We start from the raw sequence: 15,336 nt of genomic DNA, 5'->3' as shown, positions 1-15,336 counted from the left end.
GAAAATTTTCTCACTAGTTTCATGTCAATGAAAGTTTTCACACCAGTCACTCGATCATTGTCAATCGACTTCCTAACAATGATTGCACGTTGATTGTGTATCGATCATAACGACTCTCTTAAATGTCCGACTATCGATCACAGTTCACCACGACACAGCGACTAGTTCATGAATCATCTTCGTTCAATGATGTTCACACAAACACTCATAACTTTGCACCTAGTATCAATCACACAACTTATCGATTGTCCGTTAACTGTCTATCGACTATCGATTATCGACTTTTGACTATCGATTGCCCGTTAATTGTCCATCGGCTATCGAACTTTCAACTTACCACTATATATGGACCATTAATTGTCCCTTAACTATCAATTGTCGACTCCTGACTATCGATTGCCCGTTAATTGTCCTTCGACTATCGAACTATCAACTTCCGAATATTGATTGCCCGTGTATTGTCCATCGACCATCGAACTATCGACTTCGATTATCGACTAACGTTTATCGCGGCACAGTGACCAGCTGTCAGGCGCGATGCTCCGACGCGGCGGTTGAAGCGGTCTTGGCGGTTTCGCGTTCCGTTGACGAGGATGATGAAGATGACGACGCTCCCGTTGCTACGTTGAGACCGAGTGGCGTCGCGACGCTGTGTTGTGATTGGACGCCGGCTGCAGCTGCGGCTGCTACCACTGCGGCTACTGAGGTTGGTGCGCCTGGAAAGAAAGAGAGAAATGGGTTAGTTTCATTGAGTAATGAAAAAAGAGAGAGAGTGAGGGGTCAGTCTCATTGACTAAAGAGAAAAAAAGAGGGAACAGTCAGTTTCGGAGAAAAAACGGTGAAATTATAGAGAAGTAACAAGTTAAATTTGCTGGAGTTTGAAAGATTATTTTTCATTATTTTTCCAAGCAGCCTACACTCAAGGCACTCAGAGACTAGTGACTACTAGCATAGAAAAAATATATCATAAGAAGATTGCACAAGAGCTATTTAAATTTCAATCATGATTGAAACAATAATTAATCGTAATCAATTTCTAGTGTTTTAGTTCTGGATAGTTAATTTTATTTCATTTTCTTGAGATGAGTGTTGATGAAGGTTTATTAACCTTGATTTGTTGCGTTGTTAAATTCTGGCAATAAATAATTGAAAAAAAATCACGATCAGAGAAGTTTTTTTCCGATAAAAGGTTGGTTCTAGTGAAATTAATCCTCATTTTAATTCAACCGGCTTTTGCGCCTAAGAATTATTAATAAAAGTCGATTTCAAGCCGTGATTGTAGAAAGTGAGGCGTATGAAATGCTGAATTTTATAATTTTTCCACATTAAGTTATGTTTAACTCATATCTTCTTATATTCTAGTTACTATTATTAGGAGATATTCTTCAATTATTAAGCAATTGAGTTGAGAATAAATGAGAGATATTCACCTGGAAACAATATCTGCTCCTGGCCAGGCGGCAACGGATGGTAGAACCCTCTGTAGTATCCGGGATGTAGGAGAGGTGACACCAGTCTATTGGCGGCCACTACTTGACTCCTGTCGGTGTCTTTACTGGCTGCCATATCGGCCAGCGACCAGATGCGGGGCTTGACGATGCCACTGCTGCCCCCGGGGGCGGTGGGGACCGGGTAGGCGGGGTGGTGGTGCAGGAAGTGCTGGAGGCATTCGGGTGACTCGGGTCGGGATCCACTGCTCCATTCGCTGCCTCCGCCCCCTGGGCCACCTCCGCCGCCCCCGAGGTCGAGGCCGCGCCGTGACGAGGGGCGGTCGCCGTCTTCACTGCTGCCCGTGCCGCTGTCTTTCGAGTCTGCAACAAAAATAAATAAACATCCATAAATAAAACGATTATTACAATCATTTTTATCACATTGTAGCATAGAGAAAAGGTAGCATGGAAAGAGAAAAAGAAACTTTATTTCACCAAAATACAAAATACAAAATCACTATGAAATATTGCCAATTAATAATATAATAATAATTGAAATATACATACATGATCATAGAAATTAAAAATACCTTGTACGGAATAAAACACTGTATGCAAATGACCTTGATAACAAGGTCATGTCTGCATTACAGGAGCATCATTGAACAGCAAAAAGTTCTCTAAAGTAAAAAATTAATGATACTTCACATTCCATAATTTGTGAAATTAATTTTCGAGCATTGCAGTCTATTCTTCTGTTTCTTCTTCTTCTTATAAGTAATGAAACCAGAAAAAATATACAAAAACGAAGTTCTACAATCTAAAACAAAAACACAAAATATACCCTCAATAACAGAAACTAAATCACTGATATAAGTGAGGTACGGTTTGTCAGGTCAAAAATCCAGTGGTTTCAATAGTATGACATTTATGTAAATATAATGCATGTGAAATCGACATCCAAACAACATACACGGAATCCAGCATCTTTACTTAACTCTGAATAAGTCTGGATTCTATGATAACATGATATTCCATGTTAAAACCGTTTATGTTCCGAATTCCAAACCGCTTGTTTCACACACATCGATTTTCGGACGTACGATTTTTGCCGTCCTTATAAATCCCATCAGATTAAACAGATTATGTTTATCAAGTTCCGTTCAATTTCGTAAGGTTCATAAGGACGGTAAAGATCAAACGTTTAGAAATCAATGTGTGTAACTGGCTTTAGACGACTCCTATAATACGGTTTTGGCAGGTTGAGAGTGTAGACTGTAGAACGGCACAGTTTGAGCGACTACCAGTCATAATAGCTTCACAAAAAATAACTACTATGAATATCGGCTTGAGTTAACAGTGAAATTTAAAATATAAACGCCCTTTACCATGAAATATCTTCAAATCCCATTTTTATACAACACGCTTGTATAAAATATAATGTAATTCAATACGCTTGAATGTATTGAACTATTCATTTAGGAAATGGAAAAATATGATATGTGATTTCAGAGATTTAAAGATTAGATTTTACTTAATAGATATCATAGATATGATATGATATACAATCTATGAATAGATATCGTAGATTCGGCTTGTATTTCACAATGAAAGATAATATTTTCACTATTTGAAATGAGATGCATTCAGTTCCTGATGAGGAGCTCTATCAACCTATTTTACATTGTCAAACAAGTGAGTAAATTTCATAATATTGAATTTACTACAGAAATACAAGTCGTATCTCTAATAAAATGTTTTGTTGGGGTCAACTTATCTGGAAACACTCGTTCCAGACTCTCATTTGAATTCCTTATTGCTGTCGTTTGAGATTTCCAGAATTTTGGAATTGAATCAGAAGGAATATGATTTCTTATTTTTGTGGTTGTAGATCATTCTCAAGAACCTGTTATTTGGGAATTAAATTAGAGGAAATAAGAGGTAACGTACATGGATGTTAGTTCATCATCATGCTAGAACACCTTTCATTCCATGAATAAATTTCAAATAATCCGATGCAAACCCATGCACAACACCGTAGCTTTGTTTCCCACCAACCACGGCGTGTCTACGAGTTTTTTCCTCATTCAAATGAAACCAGGCAATTGTAGCTGTGCCATGTTACCGGCGCAAGTTCAAATTATAACCGTGAATTCGACATGTTCTGCCCAAAATCTCTAAACAATGGTGCAATTAAAATTGTCGATTCAAAAAATGCTGACACTGAAACAACGCGCCAACTATTGTTAGTCTCAGCCTTAAATTAGGCGCACACAAAATAACAATCGAATTCCTGAATACCGCACATAAATTCTCGCGCATAAAAATGCGCCCAACAAAAATCTCCGAATATTATGCCGCGTATTGTTCGTGTAAAGGCCTGCTATTGTTCAGGCTCGCACGACACTCAATTTAATTCCTTGGTCCAGTAATTACATCGAAAAAGAATGAATGAAACGGACCGATCAGCTGATAATTATTCACAGGAAACTCACACAGAATTAACAAGCCTTGCATTGAAGAAGCGATGAGTACTGTTGGTAGATAGCACCTTGCTTTCATGCGTTACATGAAGGTTTTACTAGGATTTTAAACAACATTATTTGGGAAGAAATTGTTTCATGGTTTCAATCCAGGTTTGGGCGTAAGCCTGTGGTACTTCTCTGTAAGTTGTGTAAGTCTGAATGATTAAATTGAATTAGATGTTTCACACAGCAAGGTTATGTATCCTATTTATGTATTAGAAACATGTCTTCAAAACTTTCGATATGTATCAGAAACTTATGGAGTATTCATCAGATTCACTTAGTATTAGAATAGAAACATATCCTTGAAACAATCTATTTTTTTAATTTATTTATTTATAATTTCTACAAGGAAGCACTGATTGGGAGAGAAAAAGTAAGGATACTCCTTGTACTATTTCTCTCCCAAATTTAGATAACAAGATTTTAAATCTATAAATTTAAATCTAGTTTTTTTTTCGAAGCTTACTGAATATTCATCAAAATGCCTATGCCTATCAAAAACATATCCTTGAAACCTTTGATAATTATCAAAAACTTACGGAATATGTATTAAAAAAACGAGGATCCTACGAAAACGTGGATCACTCCCAAAACGGGAACCTGACGTTCCGATTTTATGGACATATGGACGTAGAAGGAAATTGGACGGATCAAAAAATTGGAACACTAATAATTCATGGCATGTTTTGAATAAGGTGTCCATGTGAAATGAATCTAATGTCCTACTTGGATTCAGAAAACATACTGTATTTCATCGTTTTCGATATTGCTGAATAAGTGAGTTGTGTTTTTCTGACTCTAATATTTTGTTAAATTACGCAAATAATAATAATAATATCGTGTGACCTGGCTGGCTCAGGTCTGGTGTCAGAGTTGTTAGGTCGCAACTGATCAATTTCAGGGCCTCTGACATGACCTAACGACTGCTTTTTAGGCAGCCGGGACCGACGGCTTAACGTGTCCATCCGAAACACGCAAAAAATTCCAATTAATGGTGATTAGAGTGTAATATTTTATGTTTTATCTAGTTTTTCAACCGTAAAGATAAAAAAATTATTAGTTTTTGTTGTTTTTAAGTGAAAATGCACCAAATTTCAAAAACGTTGAATCACAACCCTATTTCGAACTTTCAAAATGTAATCTAAATTTGAAAGAGAAATTGTTCAAGGAGTATCCAGGAGTATTTCTCTGTCGGTCAGTCCCCTCTTGTGAAAATGATAAATGAATAATAAAAAGAGATGAAAAAATATTGAGAAAGTAGAACCAATTCTCGATCTAGAATATAGAATTGAGGAATTGCTGAATTATCCTATTGTGAATAGACAGAAGAGCAATAAAAGTATGCAATACAACAATATCAAAACGTCCCCTATTACAATGTATGTACAGTGTTACCGTAAACACATTTATAACAGTTGTCAGTTGTTAGAGCAGCATCCTAACAATTCTCCATTTTGGTTTGCACTTTCTGAAGCCCTGACGAAGGGGAGCTGACTAAACCCCCAGTTGTTAGGTGATAAGTAGGCACCCCAAACCGCACAAAATAAATATCATTTGATAGTCAGCATGTCGTATTAATTTTATTAAATGTGCATCTGTCTATCCTAACTTCCTACGATGGCCTCGTAATAAATAATATGGAATTACGTCTTTCACTTTGATTGTTCGGAACGGCAGGGTGCTTAACAGTTGTCCTTCCTCTCTCTCACTCTCTCTTACCCCTCTCTCACTGGAGAGTATTGTAACATGATAGTCGGTAATGGTTCCGAATAGGGTGTGGGGTGGGGAGAGATAGGTCTTTTGAAAAAATCATCCATTTTGTACATCTGGTTTAGATATCGTACCATCCACACTCACCCTTCGCCCCTATTACGGCTTATTATCAAAAATAGTACCCCAACGGTTTTTTGTAGATGACCTATTCGAGTAGTACGCCATTGATTCAAAGTTCTACCGCTGGAGGCTTGTTTCTAACTATCTGTATATCTGGGAGGCAATGGTTTATATCTTGTATTTTCGTATTTGAGAATTCAAATTCTATTTTTCAATTATATATTGAAATATTTTTTCTATAATATAAATATCATAATTTGATATTTTATATTAATAAAATATTATAATTTTTCAAAAAAATATAAATGTTTATTTATATAAATGTTTTCTGTGTTATCTATTCATTTTTACCCATCAATAATTGGAACTATGAATTGAGAACACTTTTGGAGTGAAAAAGCATTCTGTGATACATCTATTTTACGATAATTATCGAAGAAACTCCACAATCATAAGTACCCCAAACTCAAAAATGATCTCCTATTTTGTTTGCTCAACACAGAGTTCAATGTAGCCTATTCAACAATCCGTAGGCTAACTGATAAATCATATTATTCATCGTTTGAATCCAACATAGTCCAGAGCAAATAAGTCCATAACAACTCCCAAACAATACTCATTTGAAATAGGCTTTAATGTATTCCACTTTATTCGAATAATAAACTAACATCCAGCGGGAAATCCCGATAATTTTCCGATTAATCTCCTGGGAATAATGCTTCATTTATGTAACACATGTTAACACACACATTAATGGAAGTGATACATGTGTCCGGTTGTATTTCAAATTTATCGCAATGTATGAAATAATGCTATTCTAATTTATTTATGTATGGGATAATGGTTAGAGTATGAGAGCGTAGCCTATTGGTTATCAAATCAAGCAATGCTTCATGAGATGACAGCGTGTTTTGTTATCGCATTAATCAGAAACTTCAATGCGAGGTTATTTGAATGTGTATAGAATCTCCATCATTCTGGATATTTAATTTTTGAAAATTTTGTAACGGAACCAGGCTTCAGTAGGAAATGAACTGATTACGATTTTGATTTATGATGAGAGAAAAATGAAATGTTGAGGAACTCACCTAAATTATCCTTAGGATCCGCGCTCTTCCTCCCGCTATTATCATCGTTGTTGTTATCCTCGTCTTCCACTCTATTCCTTGGCTCCCAGGTCATCTTGTTCTCCTTCTTGAGCCTCCTGCGGGCGTTGGCGAACCAGGTGGAGACCTGGTGAGGGTCATCTTGGTGATGATGGCCAACATGATCTTCTCGCCCTTGGTCGGGTAGGGGTTCTTCTTGTGCTCGTTCAGCCACGCCTTAAGGGTTGACGTTGTTTCCCGCGTCGCGTTTTTCCGACGCGCGCCGTTTAGGTCGATGCCGTATCTGGAAAAAAGGAAAGCGGAAAATTGTGGTCAAAAAACTGTGATAGATGTTGTGGAGTCAGTCACGGACTTGATTTTCACATCAGTGTCGTTTGTTACATGAACAAATTGAAATAAATATTAAGCCGTGTCCACACTTGTTCGACATACATGTTTGGCAAACATGTTTGTTGAGGAGCTCAGGGACAAACATTTTGAAAAGTTTGGATAATCATTGTTTCTCAAACAAAAATCTACTGTTTTTCCGAACATTTTCAGATTTGACAGCTGTAAAACATAAAACCTTCCCACTTACAAATATTTAATTCGGTGAAGCGTCCACACTGGCCAAGGGCAAACATTGTTTGTCAAACATAATAAAATTTGCCCAAACTGTTTCAACAAGCATGTTTATCTAACATTTGTTCAGTGTGGACACGGCTAAAAATTTATAATATTATTATAATTATAATATGTATTCTTATTCTATTATCTCATTAATTTCAAAGGGGAATTTAATTATATTTTATAAATACAAGAAAATATCCCAGAATTCATACATTTTATAATATAAATGTTAATACAAATATATGAGTCAATAAGTGTATAAGCCAATGAAACTATTGTGAATCATAATCACAATGAATCAAATCGAAAAAAACGAATTATAGTTGGAAATAGTTGAAACATTTTGGTTGGAATTAGGTTGGAAAGACTTTGGTTGAAGTGTGGATAACAATTTTCAAACTGATTTTCAAGATGGTTATGCCATAAAGGAAAAGAAGATAGGAAAGAAGGCCTAAGAAGATATCCCATGGCATAAGTCGTTTATGTTCAAAATTACAAGCCGATTTCAGGACTCTCTAGGTCTTCTCTACCACACACCTCTTGAGAGAAAGTGTGAAGAAGTAATTTTGAAGTAATTGAAATAAATCGAGTGTTTTTGTTGGTTTCTGTACAGTTTTTCTTTCCTGACTTTTGAGTTTCCCATAAACTTTTCAGTTTGCCATTATTTTCTTTTAAAGAAAAGATAGCATAAGAAGATATCCCATGGTATAGTTTGTTTATGTTCAAGTTCAAGTTCCAAGCCAATTACTGACGACTACTGTCGATTATTACAGTTTTGGTCAGGAGACCGTGTAAGAGCGGCGGCACAGTATGAGAGACTACCAGCGGCACATAGCTTCACGAGAAAGAAGTACTTGGACTATCATCTTGAGTTAATAGTGAAATTTGGAACATAGACGCCCTATACCATGGAATATCTTTTTATGCTATTTTATCTCTATGGAATAACTTCATTGAAATCAGTTTTACAATATTGTTCAACCTTATTCCAACCAAAACCGTTGGTATATTTTTTCTATGGTCACGCACTAAATGAGAAATTAGTTGGATACCAAATTCGAATACATACTGGTCTGGTATAATCATTTTCCCACTACTCAAGATACAAGAATTTATTATTAATTTCATTCTAATATATATTAGTAATTCAAGATGATCTCAATACTTGTGTCATAAGAGGCACAGTAACATGTATAGTCTCATTCCCAAGCTTATAAATATTGAAAAGGTACCTCCCGAAAACGACTTCCATTTGAATAAATCCATGATTCGCGAGGATGCAAAGACGTCACGTTTCATCCCAATTAACTTGAAGCCTACACAAATTTCGTTGAGTCTTACGAAATCTTGTTCATTTTCTGGTTCACGTAGATTTATTTCATAGTCTGAATAATTTGCCATGGGAGGGATAAAGATGTAGGTTAACATAGATAGAGTTATGAGCTCAATAGTAACATAACTGGAATTATGTCAGAAGCAAAGATTTGAGCTATTTAACGAATTTAGGTTATGCACGTAATTTAAATAGAGTTATTAACATAGTTTTGAGCAATATGAACTAGATACTCATGTTTGAGTTTATTTGAATCCATTCAGACCTAGTTGCTTGTTGGATCATGAACATTATTCTTTGATTTCATTCAACAGAACTGGAACTATTTTTAGTGAATTTATTATCGTTAGATCATGAACATTTTCCTCTTTGATATTCATCCAACAGAACTGGATCTAACTTTTAAGTGGATTCATTATTTAATCACCGGTACGCATATTATGTTTTTGAAACAGTCGTATAATTTTACTGTTTGGTCAATGTATTCTTATTTGTGCGACTAATTTTTCCTTCAAATTTCAACAATATCTCGGCCTACAGAATATAAATAATATTCTCTTTTTTGTATAGGGCTACTTGTAATATAAATAGAAATAAAAATCTCAGTACCCTTTTTCTGATGAAATAATTAGAAAAAAGGTACTGTGATTTTTATTTCTAGTCATATATAATATTTTTCTATATCTCCACTGTGAGAATCAAATGTTCATCTTCTTGTCTTTTTTCTTTAGTGCTACTCTTAAATATAAATGGAACTAGAAATCTAAATACCCTTTAATTTATTTACTCAAAAAATTATTCATTTTTATTTTCGAATCGATTTATAATGGCATTATATAGCCGAAACATATTGTGAGTAAATAATTTTGAAAATGGTACTTAAATTTCCATTGTTATTCATGTTCATCTTCTTTTTTGTTAGAAGTAGTTCAGTGAATTAGTTTGTGTTTCATTTTTGGTTCAAAATTTCTCTTAATAACTCAATATTTTCAAATTCTGTGGGTATACTGAATGTAATCATTCTATTATACTTGGTTTTCAGTCAAATCAAATCCAAAATTTCTAGTTTATTTATTTCTGGACTGAAAAGTGGACTCAAATCAATTTAAGTCGATAACATAACCTATAATTTTTATTCATTCATAGCTCTACCTTTATTGTATTATAATTCATCCCATCATCATCACCTAGGCTTGAAATACTTCTAGAAAGTCGCCTTTGTGAAATAATAAAAATAAATTGTTATAACGTTGAGAATTCTTCAATCTTTTATGTGGTTTGTCACCGTATTTTCCACCACGCGCTTTATAGTATTTTGATTGAACCAACATCATTCCGTCAACCCAAAACAATCTACATAATTTTTCGAGAGGGAATTGGACGTTCATTTGAGTTGAGTAGTTGAAAAATTGTGCATTATTCTTTTCGTGAATATCCACTGCAATTTTCAACAATACACATCACCATTTTTGATTGGTTCAACATCTTAGCACAGTCATATCACTGCATCCTGTCAGCATTGATTGGATGAAAGGCATTGATGTTGTACACAAGGATTCCTGACAGTTTTAAGTGAATATCTCTGACTAAACCAACACGACAATCTCAAAAACAATTTGCATTTGAATCCAAGAAATCTGTTCCGCCTCACAGAACTCAAAACACATACTCAACACTTCTTTCTTTGCACACACGTGATTTTTTCGAGCTACCCCTATTTTTAATTGGACAGAAATCAAAGGGTGGGGTTCCAAGAGGGGTGGTTGGAGTACACAATGAGAAAAATACTATGAAAAGGGTCGACTAAAATGTATCAGCTGGAAAATATACACAGAAGGACGAGTGTTAGAATGTATGAGATAGGAAATACAGGAAGGGTGAACGTTGAAAAATTAAATCGGTGTGAAATATAAAACCGGTAAACAAGTATAAACAGAGTTTGAGATAATGATGTTGATTATTGTATTAGGGTTTTAGGATAGGGTTGGACAATACCGTAATAAATGTAGGATGCTTGGCGGGATTGATGGAATGGTTTTGATAGAAGCCAAATACTGGAGTGAGAGCTTGATACATAGACACAGTGAGAGCAAGAAAGATGAATATATACAAAGAGAGAGAGGGATGAGGAAGAGATAGAATACAGAGGGTATGTGAGAGAGAATAAAAGAGATAGAAAAAGAGAGAGTGAGAGTGAGAAGGAGTGACGGAAAGAGAGTGAAAGAGAGGGGAAGAGAGAGACTGGATGAGAGAGAGAGAAAGGATCCATAAGTGGTAGCAGATGAAAGTACAGTTTCATGAAGGTAACATCTGCAGAAGTTAGCAACCAATAGGAAGAGAGCATCAAATGACAACAAGATTCTCTTCTCCCTCTCGTTCATCCATATCTCTCTCTCCCTCCCACCCCAGCATCACCCTATTTCTCTCTCTTTCTCTCTCCTCAGCATCCGATCACTATTTGAATCTCCTACCCACTCACCAAACATAATAAAAGCAGTGATAATAATAACGTTCAACACTCTGATCCCTCGAATGCTTGAGCCCTCTAACCTTACCCCCACCAATTCTCAAAAGCCCTCTAGAGCAGCGCATCTTTGGAGGGCTCCCCATTTTTGAAAACACCCTAAAACCGCCCGTTTTTCAGTTTTTTTTTCTCCCGGGAAGAAGATTTTCATCCGCTACTGTTATGGAAGTAGCGCGAAATAAGCTTGAAGAATATTGTCACATAAGGTGTGTCGATCCCCTCAGGTTGACTACTCTGAACAAAGATAAAAATAGAATATTCGTGGTGAGGTAAGCCTTATAATTGCATCATACTCCTTCTCAATCTCTCTCCAAAAGATCCTCTTTATTGCAAACTAGTTCTCGAAGTCTCACCTACACGAAAAAAAACTTCAAATAGATATCTAGAGGTAGAAAATGAGATAAAATTCCAAATCCAGAGATGAGATTCCACGCAATTCTAATTCTACAAAACCGACCCGCATATTACGGGATTTTAAGTACAGTTTTTCTGGGGTTTAACACTCAGCATAAGTACGGGACTTTACCTTGATTAAGTCCGGAACTTATCTTAGAACTTTGCGGGAGCGGTCGCATTCAGATACTACTTATGTTCACAAGTTCAATTTAGTGGGGAGATTAGAGCTACGTTATCTTTCTGGGGCTGCAATTTCTACTATTCGTTCTTCGCTAATGAACATTCTTTGGAATTGATTCGCAAATGAATTCAAGGTGCTCAGGCAATAATTGAGAGAACTAATTTACACCGTTTTTGTCGATTAGATACAATTCAAATTACCTCTGATAGTGTACAGAAAAACTTCAATGAAAGTTCACCTACAAGTATGTATTTCAAGATTCTATAGGGGTTGAGAACCACGAATAATTTGATCTACAGGTGATGTATCTATTTTATCTTATGATGATTGCTAAATCTTCAACACTATAGTTTTCGACTGTCGTGGCAATAGTGGAAACTTCTCGCTCAGCTGGACTGACCTTGGACAATTGCAACCACGTGATGACAATTGTCTCACCAATTGGCATCGTATAAACTAGGCTTAACTACATAATCCCGGTTTTTCAAGACTTAATACTGTACATGGTTCATTTGAAGTTATATCTATCCCATTCTATGTAGGCTCAAAATATGAATATTAAATGATATAGTGATTGAATGACGAGGTGAGATCTCGATATCTGGAGATTGACTAATGATTGAGATCAAGATTTTAACAAAAGTGATATTATTTTGAAACTAGATAGATTCTGCTAGATTTTTATTGATAATTGCCTATCTATCTACAAATCTTCCTATGGATTTTTTACACTTTAAAATATTACAAGTTAAGTGAAGGAAGTTAAGGAATTGAAGAGCTCCCTTTCTACTTAAACTAGGAGAACCGGAGAACTATATTGGACAAAAACGTTGGAATTTCCTAGAAGATGAACTACAAATACTGAGAGTATAATGTACACGTACAAATACGTTGAGATTTTTAAGAGTTGATACAAATTTCTCGAACGAAAAAAGAGAAAGTTATCGACAAACTCCCTCCCGCAAACGCAACAGAGAACAATCATGACGCCATCAAAATGATGACATTGTTGCTCAGTCATTTTAAATGACGCAATAAAACCCCTCCCCACCCTCTTTAACACTGTAGGGGGGTAGGGGTGAAGATACAGAGACCTCAGTTGTCAATGATGGTGGAGAGGTGAGGTTAGGTGAGCGCTTTTCGAACGAGAGAGGTTTCAGTGTCTGCATGAACGAACTAACGGGGGTGAATTTTTGCCACACTCAAGCTGTTGGATGGGGGATGGTTAAGAGAGGATGATGATGAGGTGGAGGAGGACGTGGAGGGGTTGGAGGAGGTGGAGAAGGAGGAGTAAGAGGAGGATGAAGAGATGGAGGAGAAAGAAGAGAAGAGATAAAGCTCTGTGATCACGTTATGTTCGAGTTGCCATGGAGATTGTTAATCGACGCGTACAGCGGTGTCGTCGCGAGAAGGATCTTTTGGGGGGGGAGGTGATATTCCAGGGGGTGGATTTTAGGGGGTGAGATTTGAGGTGGTTGAAGGGTCTGAGGGCGTGACAAAGCAGCGAGAACGCGCGTACGGAATTTGTAGCGCGTTTTGTGTGTGGCGTAGAATGTTGGAGGTTCACCTTTCGTTGTACTCTATTCATACTTCTTGTTCTACCACATATTCTACTACATGAAGTTTCATTCTAGTTGATACTGAAGATCTATGGAACGTCTTGAAATGCTATTTTAGTTTCAAATGTCAGTTTTGTAATAATATATCCCCTTGTTCTTGAAACATTGATGATACACAGTACTTCATCTATATAAAAAAAGCGGAATGGCACTCACTCACTGACTGACTGGCTCACTCACTCACTCACTCACTCACTCACACGCAGAACTAAAAAACTACCGGACCAAAAACGTTCAAATTTGGTAGGTATGTTCAGTTGGCCCTTTACAGGCGCACTAAGAAATCTTTTGGCGATATTTTAACTCTAAGGGTGGTTTTTAAGGGTTTAAAGTTCGTCTTTTAGCATGTATATTCTTTTTATTCCAATATCTTAAAATTATAATTGAAATGTCCATACCATATTTCAATAAAGAACTATAATCTAGAGAGAGTACCTCTTCGAAACAGTTGTTCTGGTGAATAAATTGAAAATTTTGTCAGGTTTATCTCATTTTTGAACGATCCAGTCGGGGGTCCAGGGGGTGGAGCCCCCTGGCTAGACGGATATGGCGAGCGAAACGAGCCTGATTGCTAGTTATACTATAGAATTAGCATGAAACGCTTATGTATTATTATTTCCCAATAATGGTTATAAGACGATATAGAACTGCTCTGGAGATAACTACCAACAGGGACCACAAAAAATTAATATTTGTTATATTTAGGGCCGGTTTCCAAGCTCGGGATTCAGCTAAGTTCTAGACTTTAAACAGCTGGAGTCCGAAACTTGGCTTTCCAAACCGGGGCGTAGAGTCGCAGTAAATAGTCGCAGCAAAATAAATCTTAAGTTTCTCATTTCTATAATTGGAAACGCTTTTCCTTGACGAAATGGAACATTTCTGAACAATCCAAAAAAGCTGAAACTCTACACTATTTTAACTTCATTTTATTTTGTGTTCAATTTTCTTGTTTTTCCAAATTTGATTTAACGTGGACTGCTACTACGCCCCGTTTTGGAAAGCCAATTTTCTGACTCCAGCTGTTTAAAATCTAGAATTCAGCTAGATCCGGAGCTCGGAAACCAGCCCTAAGGGTTCAAGTCCAATAACGGTCTCTTTATTTAGGAAAGTTTGCACAGTGAAAGCTTAAACTGAATTGGATCAGCTTGTGGTTCAATGAACTACATTATAACAAACGAGAAGGAATATGGATTTAATCAATATTACAGTTTATATCAAAAAAGAGAGAGAAAAAAAATCTTAGTACCCTATCTGAAATATTTAATATTTATGTGATTAAATATTTCAAAAATAGGTACGAAGATTTTCAATTTCTTTCTATTTCTATAAAAGTAGTCCTATACAGAAAAAAGATAAATACAGTTATATTATTTAGTTTAAATTTAACTAGAAACGGCATCAAAGTATTGAAATTTATGTTGTTACTAATCTTACTTTATGTTCGAATTTCATTAATTATCTCCTGATAAAGAGAAACACTCTTCAAGGCGTTCAAAATTTATAGTACTGCGTTCGTCATAGTCTATTCATAATCCTCCATTCAAAATTGGCATAACTTTAGAGAAAATTATAATCAAAGCTCTATTCCAAAAATCACAAGCTTTATGCCACTTTATATTCTATTTACATGTTACTTTCATCATAGTCTATTCATAATCCTCCAATTAAATTGGCAATAATTATAGAGAAAATTATAATGAAAACTGTATTCCAAAAAATCACTCGATTGTTATACCACATTATATTCTATTTACATGTTACTTTCATCATAGTCTAT

General features: G+C 35.9%; 1 protein-coding gene across 1 annotated transcript; it reads right to left on the bottom strand.

The window, feature by feature from the left end:
* Nucleotides 1–356: 356 nt before the first annotated feature.
* On the bottom strand, nt 357–12,388 carry LOC120351984 (homeobox protein araucan-like). The gene is given in 5 exon segments (XM_039431346.1): nt 357–716; nt 1,431–1,811; nt 6,880–7,029; nt 7,032–7,200; nt 12,341–12,388. Coding segments are annotated over 5 exon segments (936 nt in total). The 3' UTR covers nt 357–528.
* Nucleotides 12,389–15,336: the final 2,948 nt, after the last annotated feature.

This window comes from Nilaparvata lugens, chromosome 6, assembly GCF_014356525.2.
Source record: "Nilaparvata lugens isolate BPH chromosome 6, ASM1435652v1, whole genome shotgun sequence".
Taxonomy (NCBI): domain Eukaryota; kingdom Metazoa; phylum Arthropoda; class Insecta; order Hemiptera; family Delphacidae; genus Nilaparvata; species Nilaparvata lugens.
This window is presented reverse-complemented; position numbering and strand designations above follow the sequence as displayed.